Source organism: Zootoca vivipara, chromosome 1 (assembly GCF_965207765.1).
Source record: "Zootoca vivipara chromosome 1, rZooViv2.hap1.1, whole genome shotgun sequence".
Taxonomy (NCBI): Eukaryota; Metazoa; Chordata; class Lepidosauria; order Squamata; family Lacertidae; genus Zootoca; species Zootoca vivipara.
The window spans coordinates 12,908,903-12,933,060 of record NC_142582.1 but is presented as its reverse complement, the minus strand read 5'-3'; the positions used below and the strand labels follow the sequence as shown (position 1 = coordinate 12,933,060).

The window sequence follows — 24,158 nt, the reverse complement described above, 5'->3', positions numbered from 1 at the left end:
CCCTCCTTCTCTGTCTCAACCTTAATCAGTAAATCTCCTTTAATTGATGACTAGAGCTGTCACCTGATAAAGGAATACTAGCTGAGTAATCTTACAAGTTCCAGCCCATTAATTAAGTCAATTAAATATGCATAGATTTGCATTCTTTCTTCATTTTAGGCGATGTACGTACATGTCACAGTAGGGGCACCATTTTGGAAGAAGTGTTCTTTAACCTTTTTTCCCCTCCAGAATTTTTTTGAAATTTTTTTTGCTGCTCAATCGACTGATTCACTGGTTCTCAACCAGTGTGCTGTAGCTAGGGATGATGGGAGTTGTAGTCCAACAACAGCTGGAGATTCAGATTTGGAAAACACTGCTGTAGCCCATCTAGGCTCTCACCTTGAGTGGTATGAATTGCTACCCACAGGTATTCACAGCAGGAACCTCCCCAGCCCCCAGTTCATCAAAACAGCGGAGGAATGGGGTGGGAAAGAAAAAAGAGGATAGCAATGAGGCACTCCCAATTCTGTCTCTCCCAATTCTGACAAAACCCGCAGCCCTCGAGGTTGCTAGAGAAGGACATGCAGATGGATTTGCTGGTCTCCCTCTCTATCTCTCTTCTCCCCAGCCAGAAGCAGCAGCATTCAGGGTCCTCCATTCAGGGATTCGCCTGAGCTTATTAATGAAAACAAATGCAGAGGCAGGTGGCGCTTTGTACATGTGCACTTTAGCACTGTTGATCTTCAGTATATAAAAGAGTTTTATCATCTCATCCGTGCAGCTTTTCTCTTTTCATACATGTCCATGTGTGCATGCACAAACACACAAGAAACTTTGCCAGCCACAGTTTCGTGGCTAAAATAACCCTGCCCGTAAGTTGCCATTCGTGGTTACCCTTGTTGTGCTGTTATATGTTGCTGTCAGGGCTGATCTTCAAAAAGTACACTGCCGAAAGGCTACAAGATAGGGACTGGACCTCTTTAGCACCCGATGTGCATGCTAAGTGCTGCAGGTAAGTATTGGCGACATCTCTGTCTTAATCAATGCCCCATTGTCACCCCTAATTAAGTCACTCTGTTTCTCTGGCTCTTTTGACACAGGAGCAGATGACTCTGTTTTATCCGATGATCGACTTAATGAAACCGAACTAACTGACCTGGACGGCCAGCTTGACTCGCTGCCAAAGACCTTCCTGTCCGCAGAGGAGGAAAACAGTATGCTCCACTCCCATAACAATGTATCCCATGGCGCCCAGGAGAACGATCTCCCCGACGTGGAGTACGAAAGCAACCACCGAGAGGATAAAATCGTAGCTCGAAAGCACAACCACATTTGGTCCCACAAACACTCCCACCATTCTCATGGACACTGCCAGTCCGGCAAAGACCTGAAAGACACTGGAATAGCAAACATAGCCTGGATGGTAATAATGGGAGACGGGATCCACAATTTTAGCGACGGGCTGGCCATTGGTAAGTGCTTTGGGGTGTGTTCTTTGCCGCTAGCTATACTGCATAAGATACAGTAGCATGATAGTATTGACGAATAGTGCCTAAAATAGCTAGGCTCTCTACAGAAAATTCGCAAATGAAACGGGCTTTGTTTTCATTGAGGAGGAAGGGGGAAGAAGGGATCTGCTGGGAAGAGGGAAGGTTCTGCTTGGAGAGAGGGGCATGGGCTTGTTGAAAGAAACATCACCACTGAGGTGGGTAGTGTGCATTTTTATCGGGGAGCAAGATGGAATCTTCCTGATAATTGTTACCAATGGAGGCACCTCCCTTTGTGGAGGTTCTTCTGATTCTTCCAGCCCCAGCAACTGACCACATAGCTTGGACCTCCGTAAATTTCATCAGATCTCGCATGGAACAGGCACTTGCATTTCAGCCGGCCCAGCACAAGCCAATCCAAGGAAGTTAGCTGTGTGGTGTTGCTGGCCGTATCAGTCCCTTGTGAGTCAAAGGGACAGGAGCCTTAAGACTACTTGAAAACAAGCTTACAGAAGTAGCAGTGTGTTAGCAGCCCACCTACACGCACCTGTGCTAATCCTTTGATCTGAAAACAAACAAAACAAACCCAGCCCAATTCTTTCAATTTGCAAACTCAGCCCTGTGATTCTTACCTGTGATAGGCAACCAAACCCACTGGCTATTTAGGTGGTCAGCCTTAGCTACCCCAATCTGATATCTCAGACAAGTCAAAAAACATGTTATATCTTCTTAATCTTCCTTGCTATATATCCCACGTGGAGATGATTAAATTGTTGAGAGGCATTCTGCTTTCAGCTGCCATTCCTAGCGCGCCATTTGTTTTATTTTATAAAAATTATGTGCTGTTTGATTTTTTTTTTAAAAGCGATTTTATAAAGAGAGGGGGAAAGAAATCAAAATGATTGGTAAAAACAGATAAACACAACTATTTAAAAACATTTTTTAAAAAACCCTTAAAAGCAGCAACAAAGTATGAAGGTCTTAAACCACATACCAGCACTCTACATATCCAGGTAGGCTTTTCTAAACAAATGTTAGCAGGTGCCCAAAAGAGCACAATGAGGGCAACCTGCCTGGAATCAGTAGACAGGAAACTGCAAAATACTCAAAAGATCGATTTCTTACAAAATGCAGAATGAGTATTATGTGGCATCTGTAGCAGTGCTGGTTCCGCAGGTTAAAGCAGTCGAGTCAGCATATATGGGGCAAAGCGATCTCGCAGGTAAACTGGTGCCAGGTTCTTAAGGGTTTTATATACTAACACACGGGTGTCAAACACAAGGCCCGGGGGCCTAATCCGGCCCGCCAGACCTCATCATGTGGCCCGCGTAGCCGCTGCCGACAGTAGCCGCTGACAGTAGCCTGCGATTGGCCGAGGGTCAAAACCGGGGGCGGGGCTGCAGGTGGAGGCCGGGGCGCTGGAGCCGCGCTGACGGCCTTGGCCAGGGAATTTCAATTTCGAATGAGGCTGAGGGAGGCGGTGGCACAGTGGCCAGACGGGGAAGTGAGATGCAGGAGGAGGAAGCCCGCCGAGGAGGTAGGAAAGCCCTACAGGTGCCGCCGGCAAAGTTGGTGCCGGGACAGAGCAGCGCTGGATTTTTTTTTTGGCAGGCTTTGCTGTTGTCTCTGAGAGCGAGTGAGGCGGCACTGGGGAGCCGCCGCCCGCTGCTTCCCTTCCTCTCCTCGGCTGCATCCGGGAGGTGAGCGAGCGGGCGAAAGGGACACGGAGTGAGCCTGAGGGGGAAGTAGGCGAAGCGCAACAGTCGCTCTCTTGATGGAGCCGGGTTTCTCTTCCCTCTTCCCCCGTTTTCTCCTCATAGACACTCGGGAGGGTGCCTGGCTTTTGCTCTTCCCCCCACCCCCGAGCCGCCCTTTGGCTTCTCAGTTCCGGTGGAGCTGCTCCCCGGGGGGCGGCCGGGAGGGAGGCGACGGCGGCGGCATGGGTTCCTGCTCTTCCCGCTCTGCCGCCGCCTCCTCTCAGCCCCTCGTGATGTAGGGCTCCAGATGGAGTCGCCTCGCGGGTTGAGGAGGTGGGAGGGGAATTTTTTTTGGGGGGGGGAGGTTTTCAAGCCTCCTCTGCCTGCAGTCCCGGTAGGGAGAGGCGGCGGCGAAGATGACAACAGCGCGGGTGGGGGGAAGAGCAGCTCTGAGGCGAAGATGCACATCCGCTGGGGCTGCCGCCACCTTCCTCCTCGGGAAATCCGCTGCCCTCCCTCAGCGCGAGGGGAAGGGACTCTGGCGCTGAGGAGGGAGGATGCAAAAGCAAAGCATGGAGTTGGCGCTGCACCGCATGTTCCTGCCCCTCTCCAAAGCATGGGGTGGGTTGCAGCGTGTGGCATCCTGCCTAGCGGGGTTTGGGTGTGCGCAGGGCGGGAGAGGGAAGCCGTCTTTCCATCCGCAGGTTTTCAATCCCAGCAGTGGCTTTCTCCTTCCTGCCGAAGGTTTAGTTGAGCCCCCCCCAAGCCGTCGATCCCCACCTTTTGTTCAAATTTCCCTCGTTTACATCCCCTCCCCCACATGCGCCACGACGCAGGAATGTGATCCGCGTGGGGGTGGGAATGAGCTTACATTATTTCAAAAAACAGTAATAATTGAATGCAGTGACAATAATTTATGATAATAAAGAGTGGACACATAGTCCTACAGACGCAACCGGCCCTTTGAGGGTGACCAAACTGCTGATGCGGCCCCCCGATGAATTTGAGTTTGACACCCCTGTACTAACAGGAGCACCTTGAACTTGGCCCCAGTAGCAGATCGGTGGCCAGTGCAGGTTTTGCAAGCTGACCAAGGTATCACTCTTGTTGTGTGTCTTTGTTTTCATCATGTTTGATACTCTCTTGGTCTGACACACCAAGAGAGAACGTTGCTTTTGGTTTGTGCCACAGAGAAGTCACTAGGGCTGCAATCCTAGACCCCACTTACCTGGGAAGAAGACATCCACAACCAAGTGAGACCGAGTTTTGAGCAGACAGCGTGCATGGGATTGTTCTGTAAGATAGGAGCTGGCTTTTAAGCCTGAATTTCAGATGCAGGAGGAAAGGGTCAAAGAGCCAACCGCGCCCTCTTTGGCGTTCTCATCTGTTCATATTTTCCCAGATTCCAAAGACAGTGCAGTTCCTTTCTTTAAACATAGGATGGTACATTTAAGAACAGATATTCAAAACACAGCTCCTGCGGTTAACATTACAAAATCTCGGGACAAAGAAAGCTCTCATTTATTGTCTCTGCTGATGGATTTGCTTAAAAATAACCAATCTGAAAATAACTGTTCCTTTGTTGCGTTTTGTTTTGTGTTTCCCCTCTTGCCCCCTCAGGAGCAGCTTTCAGTGCTGGCTTGACCGGAGGAATTAGCACATCCATAGCAGTATTTTGTCATGAGCTTCCCCATGAATTGGGTAATCAGTTAATCTCATGTCAGCTGTGCATGCTTTTGTGATTGAAGATTTTTTTTTTTCATATTAAAAGATTTGATTGTTTGCGTAGCCAAAAATGTGCAGGGTATATCTGGCGATGCAGCTATAGCTGACACAGCTGCGTTTGTTTATGTAGTTCTCCCTGGGAGGGGAAGGGGGGTGCTGTGCGATTCCCACCACCATTTGAGCCCCCAGAGGATCATCTAGTCCAACCCCCTGCAACATGGGAATACGCAGCTCTCTCTCACACGGGAATCAAACCTGCAAGTCTTGGTGTTATCAGCACCATGCTCAAACTGATGAGCTATCCAGGTTCATATTAGTTAAGGTTCCGCAACTTGTATGTGTTTTAGCGAATTATCTCAGAAAGGTCTGGAACAGAAAAGTAAAAGTCACACATTGGCCCTATGAACCAACCATTGCATGCTCAGAGGTCTCCAGGTGACTAGTAGCAGCTGTCAGAAATCTGCAGGCAAGATCTCCCATTCTCTTGCTCACTTCCCCTGGCTTCTTTTATTTGGTCCTGGGAGAAGCAAAGCACTGCTAGAGTGTGAGTGAGTGAGCAACTCCTGGTAAGAGAGCTCATTGGAAAGAGATATTTTAGTAAGTACCTATGGGGGCGAGTCTTGCAGCTAGATGCTGCTACAGGAACCTGGAGGCTTCTGAATTGTGGCGGTTCATAGGATGCCACGTGAACCAGGCCATGGATGGTTGCTTATGATGTGGAAACATCTTGTCATTGATGTGGATGCAAGCACGTTCAGAGGTCTGTGGCCGGCAGTCTGCTGAATTTGGGGGATTGGTGATGCCTGTTAAACGAAACTTGAGCATTGGTTTCATTACAGCTTAAAAGTGCTATACAATCATACCTTGGTTTTCGAACAGCCTACTTCTCAAAGGTTTTGGCTCCCGAACGATCGAAACCCAGAAGTGACTGTTCCGGGTTTCGAACGTTCTTTTGGAAGCCAACCATCCGACGGGGCTCCCGTGGCTTCCAATTGGCTGTAGGAGCTTCCTGCAGCCAATCAGAAGCCGCGATTTGGAAGTCGGACTTCTGGAATGGATTCCATTCAGCATCCAAGGTATGACTGTATACTCTTACCAATTCATGTTGTTAGCTGAGCCCATCCCTTGTAGAGACACCTGTTTCCCTCTGCTTCTGGCTTAGAATGACCTGGAGCATGGGAGACCCCTGCCCAATAATGTGCCTCAGGGACCATAGCTGCCAAGTTTTCCCTTTTCTCGCGAGGAAGCCTATTCAGCATAAGGGAAAATCCCTTTAAAAAAGGGATAACTTGGCAGCTATGCTCAGGGACAGCAACGCTCCTTATCTCATTTCAAAGTTTCTATGTTCTCTAGCTGCTTTTCTTCTCCACTGCCAGTGAGCACTTCCACCCTGACCGCTTTATTGAGGCTCTGAGGCTCTGCTCTCTATTCCATTCTCAGTCCAAAGGGCTTATGGGATTGCAAGAGGAGGGATGAATTGATCATGTCGCAGACTTAAAAGGACGCCGGCTAGCTTTGCCCCTTTGGAATAAAACAGGGATTTAAATAATAATAATAGAAGAACGCCAGTAGCTCGGACCTGCTTATTTTTCATCTAGCTGTTTTGCCCATACAGCAGGCATCAAAATTACACTTTAGCATTTCTTTAAGCAAAGATTCCCTGAACTTTTTTTGTGATCCCATTGTCGTTCTGTCTCTCTTTCTGTTTAGGGGACTTTGCTGTGCTTCTGAAAGCAGGCATGACTGTGAAACAGGCCATTGTTTACAACCTCCTCTCAGCCTTGATGGCTTACGTAGGAATGCTAATAGGGACAGCTGTGGGACAGTACGCAAATAACATCACCCTGTGGATCTTCGCAGTCACTGCCGGCATGTTCCTCTACGTGGCCCTGGTGGATATGGTAAGGCCCAGGCTACTTTGCATTGTGTGCAGACACCACAGCACTGCAATAGCTTAATGAAACTAAACAATCTAGGAGTAGTTGGTGCATGGTGTGCTAGAGGCCAGCTGCAGGTGCTCCCTTTAGCAGAGGTGAGGGGCCTGTGTCCTCCAGATACTGCTCTCTGTGACTGTTGGCCATGCTGGCTGGGGCAGAGGGGAGCTGGGGTCCAGCAACCTCTGGGAGGGTGACACAGGTTCCCCCACTCTGCCCTGTATTCCCCCCCCCTTTTGAATTAACTCCAACCACTGCCTAGGTCTCCTCTTTCCATTAGGTCAGCAGTAGGGGAGCCACTTCAGCAGAGCTCTCTCCCGTGGAAGGTCCTAAACCTTAGGTTGCGTGGAGGAAATCACGCTGCTTCGCTGACTCCCAAGACAGAGGAGATCGGGTGCCGTGAGGGGTAGAGCTGGGCAATATATTGGCAAATGGCCTGATATATGGCGTTCAGACATTTTGGGTTGGCAAAATACAGTCGTACCTTGGAAGTCGAGTGGAATCCATTCTGGAAGTCCGTTCGACTTCAAAATCACGGCTTCTGATTGGCAGCCAGTTGGAAGCCCCGTCGTACGTTTGGCTTCCAAAAATAGTTTGTAAACCGGAACAGTCATTCCAGGTTTGTGATGTTCAGAAGCCAAAGCGTTCAAGAACTAAGCTGTTCGAAAACCAAGGTGTGACTGTGCATCCCGCCAACTCAAATTGCCTGCAGACGACAAAGGTGCAGGCAGGCAAACAGAGCCTGAGAATGTTCCAGGGCAAGTGCCGGTTTGGGCTCAATCTGCCTGCCTGCACCTTTGAAGAAGCCCAACCCTCCATCACATTTGAATTGGAGCAGCATGGGGGCTCGCTCAGCAGAGGGGTGGGAGGCTTCACGCCCCCCCCCCCAGCTGAGCAGTTTAGCAAAACCCTGATGCCCCTCCGGCTCATGCAAGCTGGAGAGGTATTGGGGCTTGCTCAGCTGGGTGGCAGGAGGCTTCACAGCCCCCTCCCCCCCGAGCTGAGCAGTTTAATGAAGCCCCCACCAGCTGGAGTGGTACGCTATTTAGCTGCTGATTCATTCTTCTTCCTCTTTGGCGATCACTTGTAGCCGCATAAGATTGTCCTCCATAAACACAGTTTTAACAGCGAGTCTGCAAGTGACTGTGGAGGCCAATTCTGGATCCACACATCCTTCCACAGTGGGGACATAGGTTTCTGGGCAAGAGCTGATCATGGTGGAATTTAAAGACGTTCTGTAACGAGGTTTTAACAAGATGAAGGGCTGGTGCAGACATTGGGGGGGGGGCAATTCTCTTAACCATGATTCAGCAGCTTCCATAACCATGATTCAGGTTATGCCTTAGAGAGGAATATACTAAACCAGGCATAGGCAAACTCGGCCCTCCAGATGTTTTGAGACTACAATTCCCATCATCCCTGACCACTGGTCCTGTTAGCTAGGGATGATGGGAGTTGTAGTCCCAAAACATCTGGAGGGCCCAGTTTCCCTATGCCTGTACTAAATCATGGTTCCGGCTAATTGGGTCCTCCACTCTAAGCAGTTTAAACAACCCTTAGCTCAGGGAGGAAGCAGGAGCACACAATCCTCTTGCCCACTTCTGTCTCTCTATCCTCAGAAAGTGGTGTGGCTTTGACTTTAAAGAGCCATACTTTTTCTTCCTTTCAGCTTCCAGAAATGCTTCACGGGGACGGAGACGACGAAGAGCACGGCTACTGTCCCGTGGGCCAGTTCATCCTCCAGAACTTAGGTCTTCTCATGGGATTTGCCATTATGTTGGTGATTGCCCTTTACGAAGACAAAATAGTGTTGGACATCCAGTTTTGACCATTTCCAGTACTCCGCTGTGGTTAGCGACGACGTTACTGTATGGCTTCAAGTCTGCACTGTTGTACTGTATGCACATTCGTCCCCAGGCAAAGCAGTGGCACGAGCTGCTTCACAAGTAACAGTATTCTGGTGTCTGCATAAACAAGCTCCGGGTTTTTTTAGCTCAAACAAACAAACAGGCAAAAAAAAAAAACCCAATTGAATGCAGCTCAGCTTCCCAAAGGTAAGATGTAGATTTTTAATCAGGCAGTGTTGGAAGCAGGAAACATAAACGTCATGCCCAGGATGCTATTAGCAAGTGTGTTGTTTTTCCAGTTTGCCACTGCAATGTGCAGCAGAAGTCGGATCCCTTGCTGACAAAAAGCCTTTCAGGTTATACTTGAGCAAATGTTGAATAGCCAGTCCAAGAGTTACATGTCATTGCCATCCTCTACAGCTGGCCCCTGGGCCTTGTTGCAGCGTTTGAGTTGGTTCCTCCTCCCCCCCCCCTCTCTCTCTCACACACACACACACAGTCTGGCAATGCATGACTGGAGAGCATTCTAGGTGGGGTGCATTTATTAAAAACACCATTTTCAAAAACGGTTTCAAGCATGCTGTTCAGGGGTTGCCTTAGGGCAGTATGAGCAATGCACTGTTCCATGACCCTTGCATTTGCTCCAGGCCTTGTTTCCCAGTAACGTCCGCTGTTTTGCACTGTGCTGAATGGTTGGTGACCAAAGTGAAATTCTGTATTCCTCTGGGTCAGGCACTTCTGTTTACTGGTCCTTGCCAATCCCCTAGTCGGTACGATGTCTCAAGAAGACGTTCTTGCCTGCAATCGCTGCCATGCACTCTGTTAGCCCAGCAATGTTGTTTTTTCAGCTCCCTTGGGAAAGAAAACTGAAAATCCACAAGTCTGTCCCCTTGTATGTCAGCCACACAAAGCGGTACTTTTGTCCTTTCGAAGCCCAAGGAAGCAAATCTCTGCATTGGGGGCTTTGGGGGCGGGGCCTGTTTCCACAATAGGGCTGAGTTGACAGGTGTTGGATATTTGATGTTGGCTCATAGGTATTTGTTCGCAAACATGCTGAATGGTTAATGCTGCTTGTGGACTCTTTCTCGACCTTTTGCTGCAGTAGCGTACAGAATGTGTAGCAGTGCTACTTGAAACCTGAACTACTGAGCGGTGTTCTGCTTTGAACGTCTCCCTTCCGTCCTCTTAATGACGCACCTGCATTGGATTTTCTTGGTCATGGCAGCCAAATTCTCTCTCACATTATAACCTTCAAAAAATAATAATAATACGCGGAGCTGAGAAGTGCTGATCTGAGGGTCACAGCAGTGGCCCTTTGAGGCAGTCTTGGTAACTGTTTACATAATTCCCCAGAACTCTTTTGAATGTATTCCTTTAATGCCTTGCCACCTGAGCTCAGGAGCACCTGCAGTTGCTGAAAGTTGGGCGTCTTGCTCAGTGTGGGCCAACGTTCGGCATATGCTGTGGTGGCATTGTTTTGATTTTTGTTTGTTTTTGGCACCTTAGGTTGGGGGGTGGGCCTGCTCCTACGTTGCTACTGCAACGTGGCTCTTTTCGTAAGGTGGGAACCTGAAGGGCCAGCCCCAATTGACTTCCCATCGCAGACACGCCACCGCCTTGAGAGCTGGAGGAAGGTGGTTGAATTTTGACCACTTCCACCACGGCTGCGGGAACTGCAGAGGGAGCCACTCTGCAGATGTAACGTAAGGAGATGCCCTTTGGAGCAAGGCAGCTGTATTGTTGACTTGGTGCTGCTGCGTTCGGACCGATTGGACAGGCTCAGCCCAAAAAAAAGCCTTAACCTGCAGAAATCAGCTTTAATATTTGATTGTTTAGTGCCAAGTAGCATGTCTTGCCAGGTACAGATTGGTCCGTCTCCTATGAGCTCTGATACTGGGCGCTTGGGAGAAGTGCAGGTCCTTTTCCACTCTGGTGTGACAATAATATAGTCTTAATGGTCGTAACGAAATACGGCAGTTGTTGGGTTTTCTTACAGCATGCTGCTCGGTCTTTGTTCATCTTGGTCTCCCTCTAGAAGCAAAGCAGGATACAGCTGGACTTTTGGAGAGGGGGGAGTTTTTGTCCTTCTGCCCGAGTGGAGGAACTTGGTCAGCAAACTTTTAATGGCCTTCATTCCAAGTGAAAGTGCGCCTTTTCTTTCTGACCCTTCCACTTAATTTATCCAGTCATTCCTTTTCGTGTGACCACCGTTAAGTACTTGGCTTCATGTTGGGTGACTTTTGTCGAGCGGCTTTTCGTTTTTGTGTTAGCTGGGGCAGGGGGAATATCAAGAGTGTTGACTAGTTGGTGGTTCCGAGCCCAAGGCTTGGATCCCCGTGAGTCTGTTAGTGCAGAAAATGTGTTTGGATCATTGGGCCTCTAGGAAGTTGCAAGGGCCACAGCATTGGGGGGCATCTACATGGTGTTGCCCTCCTCCCCCTCCCTGGAGATTTATAGTTGAGAATGTCTGGCTGGGAGCCCAAGAGCGAGGCTGATCCTTCCATTGTAATCAATGGGATTTTACACTCTTTTCTCTCTGGCTCGGAACTTGGATGTCATTTTAATTAAAATCTGCCAAGTTGAAATAAAGGGTCGTGGCATTGCTGAAGTGAGATTTTAGTCAGGAAAAATGGGATAAGGGAGGGTTTTTACGGTTTATTTTTGTAATTATGAATAAAGCTTTCTCTACTTCAGGTACAGCCTTTTCTTGATTTTCGCTGGCATGTGCTATAGCGTAATGTTGCCTACCTAGGGAAGCAAAAAAATAAATTAGTGCTCTGTAATAGTATTTTTGGGTTGGTTTTGCTTTTTTTTTTTTAAAGAGAAAACACGCAGGTCACGTGGAGAAGTGATAGAATTTGTATTTTCCTTCAGAATGGGTTGATCCTCTGCATTTGCTTACATGTGCATGTTACCACTTTGTGAAGAGCAGCCCAGCAGCCATGGCTTCTCCTGTTTTCCCGAGTAGTGAATTCCCAGGACATTTTTGGAACGCGAATGCTTTTAAAAGTCACAATTGGGACAATCGGGATTCCGCTACATTTCTACCTGGCTTCTCCATTCCGTTCTGCTGGAGTCCAGTCTCATTTAAACGTGTACTTGTTGGAGGACATAAATGTTACGTGTCTCTTACGATGCTGTCACTGTGTGACATCCCCATGTTGATCGCACTGCACTCAAACCAGCTGTGATTATTGCTTAGAAAAAAATGCTGTAGGTGTCCTAGGACGCAGTGTGACCTTTTTTATTTCCTTATAGTTGAAACAATGTGATTATGGTCCTGAAAAAAATATTGAGATATCAGCTACTCTTTTTTGGGGGGGGGGGTTGTTTTTTTGTTATAACAAAATCCATTTTTTAAAAAATAATAAATGCAAAGCTGGAAATGATGACATGCTGTTTTTGTTTATTGTCAACAGTGTTGTTGTGTTCATCTTATGTATGTTCCTTATTCATAAGGAGCGTAAGAAAATAAAATTATTGAGCAAGCAAACGTGGGGTTGGCTTTTTCCAAGCTCTTTTTTTTAAAAAAAAAAACTTATTTATTTTTACAAACTCAAAAAGGTATAAATCGGATTTAAAAGTTTCTGAAGTTTTGGCTACCTTTTCCTAGAAGGTAGCAATTAGAATTATACAAAGAATAGAAAGTGGTAGTAGGATCTGAGACCTGGGTTACGAGTTAAGCTGGCATAGAAGTGCCACCCCGCGTCCAATCCAGTGGGCCTCTGGCTCGTCCGACGGAAGAATCATAGCAATCACAAAATTGGTGGAGTGGCCTGTGGTGGACAGCGTTCCTCTTCTCTCACTTGTCTTGTATACGGGAGCTATGTAACTGGGTCTTTCCGGTATATCTGATCTTCTACAAGGCTTTAGCCACATCTGTAGCAAAGAAAGAGCGAGTTCTAAGAATGTCTCTCTATTGAGATAGGGGAGAAAGCACTAGTTCTTGGGGCTTCTTCCCCCATACACAAACAGCTCCAGAAATTCACCCAGTGACTCAGACCTGCTCAGAATGAGTGCTAAGCTCTTTCCGTGGGATGCAGGCATTCTTCTGGACTGCTCTGTTGTCCAAATATGAACCAGAAGGAGGAGATAGTCCTGCTGCTATAGCACAATCTCTAGAATTGCAGGTGGGGAGGTCACAATGTGCAAGTTCAACATTAAATTAGGTGTGTTAATTATTGTGGGTTTAATGCCACACATGCATTTTTTTAACCTCTCTGAGACAATTTGTTTCAATGGCGTCAGGTTGCAAAAGACATCAGCATATTATTAGGTGTGTTAATAAGCCCATCACAGCCTGATTCTATACAGAAGTAATATACAGTGGTGCCTCGCAAGACGAAAGTAATTCGTTCCGTGAGTCGCTTTGTCTTGTGATAATTTCGTCTTGCAAAGCACGGTTTGCCGCGGCAAAAAAAATCCACCAAAAAAAAAATCATCTTGCAAAGAACGGCCATAGAAAACTTTGTCTTGTGAGTCACCAAAAACATCACAAAACGCTTTCGTCTTGCAAGTTTTTCGTTGTGCAAGGCATTCGTCTTGCGAGGTACCACTGTACAATGAGTTAATGCCCTATAAGCGTGTGTGGGGACACAGCCTTAATAAAGCTACAAGGTTCTTAATTGATGATTATATAAATACTCACCACTGGCATAGTATCATACAGGATTTTTGGATGAGATTCCCCTAGCCTCTTTTTCTTCCTGTTCCAGCGAGCTCCATCCAGGAACAATCCGTGAATAAAGACTCCTATTTATTTGGAAAGAAACACGAAAAGCACATTGGTCATAGACACCAGGCTCATGAAATGGCAAAGCAAAGGAAGACACATATTTTAAACAGGCTGTAGGCTTGATAATAAGGTGTGAGCAGCAAATATTCTTCAAAGAACCCATGAATAGGTTCCTCGCCTTGTGTTGCTCCAACTATCAAAATAGTAAGAAACAATTTTGAGTATTCTCTACACATGAATGGAAGCAGAAACAAGCTGCAGCTCCCCACTGGATGTACAGGTCTATTTACACATGCAAAGGCTCATTGCGAATTAGGATCTACACATAGTGGCTTGAAAATTCCATGGATAAAACAAACGGCACGTGAAATCATGGCCAGCAGAATTCTTGGGTCGCAGACTAACTCTATACAGTCGTGCCTTGGATGCCGAATGCCTTGCAAGTCAAATGTTTTGGCTCCTGAACACCACAAACCTGGAAGTGAGTGTTCCGGTTTGACTTCCGTGGCTTCCGATTGGCTGCAGGAGCTTCCTGCAGCCAATCGGAAACTGCATCTTGGTTTCTGAATGTTTTGGAAGTCAAACAGATTCTGTTTAACTTCCAAGGTACCACTGTAGTTATGCCATCAAAGAGTTGGCCTATTTTATCACTTCTTGCCGCGGATGTGGTTTCTGAATATTTTCTTCAAGTGCAAAGGGCAAGGAGACCAGGGTTCAAATTCCCTGCTCAGTCATCAAGCTCCCTAGGCGATGTAGGACGAGTAACAACACCGGTCTACTATTTCATAAAACGTATTTCCCAAATATAACCCAGCCTCCTGCATCCAGCTACCATGATGAAGGGCAGGATGCAAAGGTGATAAATCGCCCCGCCCCCCCAAAAAATTTCTAGCGTGGTTAATGAATATACGGTTGCATTCACCATCTTCAGGCGCATGCTTGTACTCCTTGTCTTCCAAGACTTCGTAGTCAAACCCTAGCAGGTCTATTGGGATTGTGTATTTCCTTGCAAAATTCTGCTGGGCGCCGGTTAAGAAGGCTTGCGTGAAGAAAAACCCAGAAAGCCAAAACATCGGAGGGGTTCCATTCTCGTACCATGTCTGTAGCAACAGCAAGAAGAGAGAGGGTGGGAATGGAGCTTTATATTGCAGCATTAAGAACGCACAGGGCAGGAACCTAGGATGTTTTGAGTCCAATGCTACTACTGCACAGAGGCTTTTTTATTAAAAGTTTTACAACCCTCTGGCTCAACAGGGAACGTGATATGTGCAGCAGGGAAATCTGCAGAAGTCAGCAGTGCAGGGGACCTGCTAGCTCCAGGAACAAACCTTAACAGATGTGTGATTCCAACCGATAAAATCCTGATACTTGAAGGAGACCCTCTCCCCTTTTATACAGGCACATTGGTCTAGAAAGTTACAGGCCCTTTCAGAACTTGCTGCAAACACAGCATGAAACAGAGAGGTTGCAATTAATTGCCTTGCTCTTAAAAAAGGCTACATACATTTAAGGCTTACAGCAGCCTTTGATACAGTCTCCATAACCAGACTCTGGGACAGACTACAGGGTACTACTATAGATAGAAGGCTTCTGTATGCAAACACAGCTCTTAGAGTCAGGTGTAGCCGCCTGGGACACCTAACAGACCCCATTAAAACCTTCAAGGGAGTCAGGCAAGGGTGTCTTTTGGCCCCTCTACTATTCAATTTTTATCTAAGTAACAGTATCCGCACTCAATGACTTAGATCTCCACCCTCCGAAGCTTACAGATCAGCATATTTCAGTCCTGTTATATGCCAATGATGCGTAATCCTATCTAGAACCCCTATTAGACTCAAAAGAGAACTAAGAAAGCTCACAGCCTACTGTGAAACTGAGTATCTCAAAATTAACTATCAAAAGACCAAGATACTTGCTTTCGGGGAAAACCAAAGCTTAGAAGCTGGGAACTTCAAGGCCACAAATTAGAACAAGTCACAAATTAGAAGTACCTAGGAATGGTGGTACAGGCTTCAGGAACCAACAAACTTCACATAAACTCCAGTGGGAGCTCTGCGGAAAAAACCGCAAACTATTCTTAAATTTTTTAGAGCCCAAGGAGTTTTTTTGTGTCCCCGTGGCCCTAAAATTATACAAGGCCTAAACCTTGGCACAGCTCCTTTATGGATCCTTTCTGGGCCCGCCTTCCTTTGCTTTCTCCCCCCTTGAGAGAGTCCAATCCAAACTCCTTAGAGCTCTCCTACATGTCCCCAGATGCGTTTCAAATGCATGGGCCAGACTTGAAACGGGGATAGTGAGAGTGGAGGCTTATATCTGCCTAACATCAATTACAAATGGCTGACATTGAATCTGCTCCCCCGAGGAATAGCCCCATTGATCCTCTGCGACCAGTTCCGGCTGGCAGACAGCAGTCCTGAACACCCTTCAGAAACTGGGTTTTGCCACTCAAGCCCTTCTAAGTCTGGGGTTGGGCCAAGCAAAAATTACTGTTAGGCAAAGAATCATAGACACAACAGGACTGCTCAAGGTGCTCCAACTATAAAAATTGGAGAAATCGAGAGAGATAGCCGCACCACCAGCAGCATATCTTCTTTCTTGTATCCAAAAATGCAAGAAGGGCTTTTACTCTCGCCAGAAGCTCGGCTCTGCCCTTGCCAGATCCTGGAAGGATCCTTTTAAAAAGTCCCATATGCTCAGAAAATTTGCGCCTGTCCATTGGGGGAGATAGGAAGCCCAGAGCACTTTTTTTTTAAAGATGCCCTTTTATGAAGAGGCACGTAGAGAGCCCATTGATCCCCTGCTGGTGACGCTTGCTGACCTCCCGGAAAAGCAAAAATTCGATCTCCTATTAGGCAAAGATCAAAAGACGACCCGGATGGTCGCCAGATTCTGTGGCACAGATCTGTAGGTGCAAGACCACCCCCCGAGCAAAACTAGTTTGTTAGGAAAATCCCCAAACTTGCTTCCTCGGGTGATTCTGGGTCATATCTCTGCGGTAGCTTATCAAAGTTTTTAAGTGTCTATACGCTTATCGCATTTATAAATTTTAAATTTACTGTTGTGCAATGTTTTAAATGTTTTCCTTCTGGGATTTGTACCCCCAAGTGTGTTTTATAAGCTGGTCTCCAACCGTAATAAATTATCTATCTATCTAAGGCTCATTTCCCGTCAAACCCCATGCCAGGGAACTAGTTTGTGAAGAATGCTGGGAATTGTAGCTCTGAGAGGAATAAAACTGCAGTTCCCATTATACTTGGAGGGTGGGTGGGTTTTAAATGTAAGGTGCATATGCAGCCCTCGGACTTTTATTTAATGCCCTCTGTGGTCTTTGCCAGGTTCTAATTCACATTTCCTTCCCAAAAGGAAAATGCCAACCTATTTTCAAGCATATGCAGCTTGGTCTTCTGCACCTGTGGATTTACTGCAGCCATACACATAACAGAAAGTCTGCAGCTCAAGCCCTGATCCACTTGCCGGAACACTTTTCTTCACTGCCATCTCCTCTCCAGCTAGATAACTACCTTACAAAACATTTAATATACAGCAATTGCCTTAATGTGTGGACCCAACAAAACTTAACTGCATTTCTTAGCATATGCACTGGTGACCAAATTGCAGTAAAAACAACATGACTGCATGAATTGAGGAGCAGAGGCCCACATAACCTGTGCAATTGTCACTTAGAATCAAGACAGAAAATCGACATCCCACACGTTGAGTTGTTTCTGGTGGGCTCACCTGCAAGAACTTCAGTCTGGTAAGAAAATCATTCACATAGCTGCCGAGTGGCTTGAGGCTCGGGTAGGACTTACTCATCCACATGCCTGGGATTTTGCCCTTCAACATGCTATTTACCACCTCTTCCAGTTCTGCAGACATCACAACCAGACCCTGGTTGAGATAAGGAGACAGGGAAAAGACATATTAGTGGGCCCCCTTTTTGTCTACAGTTATTTTTATCGTGCAGTTTTCCAACTGTTAGCAACAAGCTTCCTCAGATCTCAATAGATTTAGCCCCTGTTTCAGGTGCAGCTACTCACAGTCTCGTCAAGTCGGAAACCTTGTGATCTGTCTGAGTTATAAGCTTGTACGCCTGTATTTGAGTCGGCAGGAATTCCAAACATGCGTGAGTGAGTGGGTTTCCAGAGGAGATGTGGCTCATCCTTGTACCAGCCTGTTTCATTCCTGTGCTAGCCATGGAAGAAGTAAAATCCTTCCCCGTGACCAGCATGGAAACACTGAGCTTGCAAAGGATGGGCAGTGAAGCATCTATCATCTGCCAGTCCACTTGGTCAAAGGCATTTTTTTACTAGCCCCCTAAGGGGCTACAGGCTTCCCCTGCTCTCTGGGCCAGCATGGAAACAGAGCAGTAGATCACAGCTATACCACACATTTCAAGCTTATGGCTTCCCCCAAAGAATTATGAGAACTGCAGTTTAATGGTGCTGGGAGTTTTAGCTCTGTGAGGGACAAAATGCCATACCTAAGATTCTTTGTATTATTATTATTATTTATTATTTATACCCCGCCCATCTGGCTGGGTTTCCCCCACCACTCTGGGCGGCTTCCAACAAATACCAAAATACATTAAAATATCACAGATTTAAAACATCCCTAAACAGGGCTGCCCGTTTCCGAGCACAATTCAAAGTGTTGGTGCTGACCTTTAAAGCCCTAAACAGCCTCGGTCCTGTATACCTGAAGGAGCGTCTCCACCCCCATTGTTTAGCCCGGACACTGAGATCCAGCGCCGAGGGCCTTCTGGCAGTTCCCTCCCTGCGAGAAGTGAGGTTGCAGGGAACCAGGCAGAGGGCCTTCTCGGTAGTGGCGCCCGCCCTGTGGAACACCCTCCCTTCAGATGTCAAGGAGATAAGCAACTGTCTTACTTTTAAAAGACATCTGAAGGCAGCCCTGTTTAGGGAAGTTTTTAATGTTTAATGCTGTGTTGTGTTTTTAGTACTTGGTTGTACTAATGGGAGTTGACAGCCACTCTTGCCAGGGTGCTGCAAGTGAACAGGCTCCTTCTCAAAAGGTCCCCTCACCTTGATTGCTTTCTGGATGTTGATGCAGGATTCTCGAATGGTTTGCAGCAATTTGTTAAATCTCCCCATCTCTTGGACTAGCACGGTGTTCATGCTCTGCGTGTAGGTGGTCGGGTATCTCCTCATCGCAGCTTCAATGTGGAAGTCAGCGGGGAGTTTGCTTTGGATGTCGCTTGCCACATCGCGAACAACTTGATCAGATGATTTGGCGCCGGCGCCTGATGCGCGAGACTGTTATTTTTTGGGGGGGAAGGGTAGCGGTTGATTAAACATTGCAAAAAAAACCAAGCGACAGCACAGTTTGGCCCATGAAGCTTCCATTCAGGGTGTATACTGGTCAGAACGTGGCCTTATTTTATTTCATTTTAAATATATTTTTATTAAAGATTTATTAGTTTACAAAAATACGTGCATTGTCTCTTTTTTCAAGTTGTGTTTTCTACAGGTCAGTTTCATTTGTTGTGAGACATCAGTGTTACAGTGTTAGGTTAAGAAGAGAGGGAGGGGGGAATGGCGAGTGGGGTAGGGTGCCAATGCTTCTATTCTTCTACTTAGTGTACATGTGAGGTTTTGTGTCAGCGTCACTTGTGTGGGTTCTTCTACTATTTGCTTGTTGCATTTTCTTGGTGGTGAGAGAGGTTGGGGTTGGCCTAGCGTGTGGTTGGTTGTCTTTGGTTGGCTGTAGTGAGATTTGTTTTTGTGTGTGAGTGGGGTGCGTGTGTGTTTCTGGATAACCCAGTTTCCAATAGGTTCACCAGCTTTTCTGTAGACATCAAAATAACGTGGCCTCGTTTTGATGTCCTCAGAAATGTATTCGTTGGAGAATCCATTAGAAACTGGGCCTGCAGCCATCTTTGGTGACTCTTCCTGGGGAGGCTAACTCTTCCTGAGATGAGGAACAGGATCCAGTTGGCAGGAAACATGTTCCGGGACAAGGTAGGGAATGTGAAACCTGCATGCACACACACACACACACACACACACACACACACAATATCTTTTCCTCTCTTGCACAGAAAATTAACTACCGTAAGGACTGGATCTCAATTAATTGGACTGGATAAAATTATGTTTCCTCTCCAACTCCTCAGGGCAAAGATCAGACTGAATAAGAAATTTAGGTCTGAGTAACAATTGGGGGTGGGTTGATCTCCCCTTCCCCATCACCATGGCCCCAATCCACCACCCTATTAGATTCTGATTGTACCTCGTTTAGTTATGCCCTAATACTTAGAAGGGAAAAATACATACATACAAAAGCACACCTTTGCTAAATTATTATTTATGTCAAGCTAGTTTTCTAAAGCATCAGGGAACTTTATGCACTCTCAACAGTTGCAACACTCAGAACATGGATTAGATGTTATGTTCTGGAATCAATATGGGGTGTTAGAAAACTTTAAAATATTCAGCCAGTAATATACTTGAATTCTTCTTGATCCACACCATTAAGTGACAGTGAATACATTAATATTACAGTACAATGAGCAGTAATGTGAAGAAAGGAAGATCAGATTCTCCGTATTTAAAACGGCGTCCGAAAAATCCGATAAATAGTAAGTAGGCAGTAACTTCAATGCTCCTAATATGAAAACAAACACACCTGCGTGAGAAGAATGTTATCGAACAACAATTGCGTTTCGGATTGATCCTTTGTGATATCGGCATTGGCATTCATCCCAAAGATCTCCGGGGCAGGGTTCAAAGGAAGGGTCTTTGTGTATTCAATGTAGCTTACATACTGAAAAAAATATCAGGGGTCAGAAATGATCAGTGGCTTGAACCTGGCCATTCTCTGTTGACATCTTTCCCATTTTCAATTCAGTTCTCCACAATTTGCAGATAATAATAATAATAGCAACAACACATTATTGCATGCAGTTTAGACCAATACATATCTTTATATTTTCCCTAATACAAAGCGTTTTTTTGCTGGATTGGGCCAGAGCCCATGGAAAACCCACAAGCAGGATCTGAGCACAAGAATATGTGGGATATTCATTTTTGCACACACTGGTTGGTTGGAGAACTGCATTGCAAAATTCAGAAGAGCACCTGTGTTTTGGTTTGTGACTGGGACCAGATGTGTGAATTAGGAAGTCTCCCCTTAAAAGAGAAGCAAATTTAATTCATCTCCCATTCCTGCTTTGCACTGTAGAGCTCACCCAGATTTCTTGCCACTGTCTCAGAAGAAGATTAGCATTTGGAATCCTCCTCTAAGCTCTTGCTCTTCTTTGAGCAGGGCTCAAGCAGGGGAACTTCCTGCTGAATCGTGCCCCACTAAGGTGCTTACCTCTCCTTCAGGAGGAGCATAATAAAGGCCGCTGGAATCAAACTTGTAATCAGGATTCGTAACAATGACAGGGTTGTAGAACTTGTTCAAAATACTGCGCAGCGTCCGCCGGTCCCAGTCATCGGTGACCCGGCCCCCGTAATTGCATTCACCCGTCATGTAGCGGATCGCATCAAAAGGCAACTCCTGAAACGTACAAAGCAAAAGCTCATCTGTGACTCCTCCCTACTCTCCCAACGCAGCAACTGCTAGCAAGTTTTGTTAACAGAAGGAAAGTTCACAGCTCAACGCATTGCGTGCTTGTCTAAGCAAAAATGCTCCACAGGTATGTCCTATGCCATTGTGTTGCAAGTACCAGCAGCTACACTATCTAGTGAGCACTGATTCTTAGCATGAATCTTACTTACACATTCTGTTGAAAAATATCGGGTATGTACCTTTTTATATATATTCTGTTTTGTATATTCTGCTTTATTATACAATGTGTATGCAGGTACAGTGGTACCTCGGTTTACAAACACAATTGGTTCCAGAAGTTTGTACTTAACCTGAAGCGTACTTAACATGAAGCGAACTTTCCAACTGAAAGTAATGGAAAGTGGATTAATCCGTTCCAGACGGTCCATGGAGTACTTAAACTGAAGCGTACTTAACCTGAAGCGAACTTTCTCATTGAAAGTAATGGAAAGTGGATTAATCTGTTCCAGACGGGTCCGCGGAGTACTCAACCTGAAGCATACTTAACCCGAGGTATGAGTGTAATTGGTTCCGGAAGTCCGTACTTAACCTGAAGTGTACTTAACCTGAAGCGAACTTTCCCATTGAAAGTAATGGATGGGCGGGGTATAAATAAATTATTATTATTATTTATTATTATTATTATTATTATTATTATTATTATTGGTTCTTATTGCAATGCAGGGGTTTGTTTTTGGTCCACAGGTAAGAAAGACAGGGGTGCCATTTGGGCTATTTCTAGGGCATGGAGGAAAACACCAAGGACGGCACAGTGCAAATGGTGCATTGCTGTCGCTTTAACCATTGTTGACAGCTTTCTTGTTATAAAAATGGAAGGTCACGTGTTGATGAAGTTGGGAAGAACTAAAAAAAATAGTCAGGAATAGAGCAGCTGCAGGTTATCGGGCCAATAACAACAACAATTTATTATTCATACCCTGCCCATTTGGCTGGGTTTCCCCAACCATTCTGTGCGGCTCCCAACAGAATATTAAAAACACGATAAAAGATCAAACATAAAAAACTTCCCTAAACAGGGCTGCCTTCAGATGTCTTCTAAAAGTCAGATAGAGTGGTACCTCTAGTTACAAACTTAATTCGTTCCGCAGGTCCGTTCTTAACCTGAAACTGTTCTTAACCTGAGGTACCACTTCAGCTAATGGGGCCTCCTGCTGCCGCCATGCCACCGGCGCGCAATTTCTGTTCTCATCCTGAGGTAAAGTTCTTAACCCAAGGTACTATTTCCGGGTTAGCAGAGTCTGTAACCTGAAGTGATTGTAACCCGAGGTGTTTGTAACCCGAGGTACCACTGTAGTTGTTTATTTCCTTGACATCTGATGGGAGGGCGTTACACAGGACGGGCGCTACTACTGAGAAGGCTGAGATACAACAATGTTGTACAACAGTGGCCACAGCCTGGGAATGGCTTTGACTGACCAGGGAAATAAACCAGGTGAGGGGAACTGATGGGTTTCAAACTCTCAGTGACTTAGGGACTTCCCGTTCAGGCAAAGACAGGCTCTGTCAGACTGAGTGGATGAGATGAATGGGGACTCCAACGGTCAAGGAGGCAGTTTTTGCATGGGCCCTGCTAGAAGGAAGGGTGATGTAAAGCTCAAGTACTAAATGAAAGAAAAGAAAATCTGACCAGCTATCATTGCGACATGTGGTTGCCAGCTGCAATACTGTAACCCCCAGAATGGTGTTTCAAAAATTCTCAGAATTGTAGAGTTGGAAGGTAATCTGGTCCAACCAGTACAGGAAACTTTTGCCCAATGTGGAGCTCGGTCCCACGACCCTGAGTTTAAGAGTCTCGTGCTCTACCAACTGAGCTATACTCGCTAAGACAGGGTTTGTCCTCATTTCAAGGATATTATGGGATTTAATCATGTCAGTGGGCAGCAATAAGTTCCCAGAGTAGTACTGGTGAGTTATCTCCCCCATCCACTGAAATTCACGCGCATGCAAAATAAATCCACACGTCTCTCCCGTACACCCAGCAAAGAAACCAAGTGGGCTGTTAGAGGAGGGAAGCCCACTCCTCTCCTATGGTCCACAGGATCCACAGAGCTTCAGAGCCCTCTTTTGCCTGCCCCTCAGCAGGCTAGTAAACATTTTTGCAGGCTAGCAATATGGAGGGTTATTTATAAAGCTGGTAAACCCTTCTGATCTTTGCAGTACCTCGTATTGATTGAGGAACATATTCAGTTGCTGCACGCTGATCCGCAGGTCGGTCTCGTTGAACTCGTAAGGAATATTCCAGCCCAGGGGTCCGAATTTTCGCCTCTCTTGGACCAACGCGTGAAAGAAACAGAGGCCATACAAAAGCTTCTTGAACTCACTCTAAAATAGTAAAAAATAATAACAACGGGGGTTGGGGCGACAACATCCAATTCATTGAGAACTTTCCTCTTCTTCATGAATCTCAGCTGTATGACCAAAAGATATTCCATTATAATTTACTTTTATTACTCATGTCCTTATACCAGTCACTTTCTCAAAGGAGATTAAGTAAAAGCTGAGATCAGGTCCTTTTTGGGTAGCCCCTCCCCACAATGCGCTACACAAAATTTGGGAAGTTTAGATGGCCATACCTACGTCAGATCTTCACCATGAATTTCAGCCCATTCTCTGGGTTGTGTTCAACAATGTCTTTGCTTGAACAGAATGACTTCTGCTTTGCCCAATGGGACTTCCCTTCTCTCTCCTCCCCATGAATGCCCATTGCAGCCACCCTAAAAATAATCTGCTCTGGGGGTTTCCCCAACCCTCCAGAGGAAATTTGGGGAGGGAGGGAAGTTCTGTGGCACATATGAGGTCATTCCATTTGCGCGACAACTTAGTTGGAGTTTTTTTTTTAAAAAAAGTTATTACATTCATATCCCAGCTTTTAAAAATGTTTTTAGATATGCTGTAAGCCGCCCAGAGTGGCTAGGGAAACCCAGCCAGGTGGGCAGGATACAAATAATAAAATTATTATTATTATTAATTATTATTACCCTTTCCTCCAAGGAGCTCAAGGTGGTGTACATAGTTCCTCCCCCTGTCATCCCAAAACAACCCTGCAAGGTAGGTTAGGCTGAGAGACTGTGATTGGCCCAAGGTCACCCAGTGAGCTTCATAGCCAAGTGGGGATTTGAACCACGGCCCCCCAGGTGTTCTAACCACTATACTACACT

General features: G+C 46.1%; 2 protein-coding genes across 8 annotated transcripts in view; one reads left to right on the top strand and one right to left on the bottom strand.

The window, feature by feature from the left end:
* SLC39A10 (solute carrier family 39 member 10) overlaps window positions 1–12,165 on the top strand; it is a 56,967-nt gene extending 44,802 nt beyond the window's left edge. For all 6 annotated transcript variants that reach the window (XM_035136392.3, XM_035136429.3, XM_035136409.3 and 3 more), the window contains 4 exons: window positions 1,083–1,454; window positions 4,787–4,867; window positions 6,602–6,792; window positions 8,495–12,165. In XM_035136392.3, the coding sequence (XP_034992283.3) occupies window positions 1,083–1,454; window positions 4,787–4,867; window positions 6,602–6,792; window positions 8,495–8,653 (803 nt within the window). In that variant the 3' untranslated portion in view covers window positions 8,654–12,165. The remainder of the gene's footprint in view (window positions 1–1,082; window positions 1,455–4,786; window positions 4,868–6,601; window positions 6,793–8,494) is intronic.
* Window positions 12,059–24,158, bottom strand: part of DNAH7 (dynein axonemal heavy chain 7) — a 132,167-nt gene continuing 120,067 nt past the window's right edge. For both annotated transcript variants that reach the window (XM_060281450.2, XM_088654000.1), the window contains exons 57-64: window positions 23,161–23,322; window positions 20,743–20,928; window positions 20,053–20,190; window positions 18,450–18,680; window positions 17,146–17,298; window positions 14,330–14,507; window positions 13,321–13,424; window positions 12,059–12,551 (exon numbers count right to left, since the gene is read on the bottom strand). In XM_060281450.2, the coding sequence (XP_060137433.2) occupies window positions 12,345–12,551; window positions 13,321–13,424; window positions 14,330–14,507; window positions 17,146–17,298; window positions 18,450–18,680; window positions 20,053–20,190; window positions 20,743–20,928; window positions 23,161–23,322 (1,359 nt within the window). In that variant the 3' untranslated portion in view covers window positions 12,059–12,344. The remainder of the gene's footprint in view (window positions 12,552–13,320; window positions 13,425–14,329; window positions 14,508–17,145; window positions 17,299–18,449; window positions 18,681–20,052; window positions 20,191–20,742; window positions 20,929–23,160; window positions 23,323–24,158) is intronic.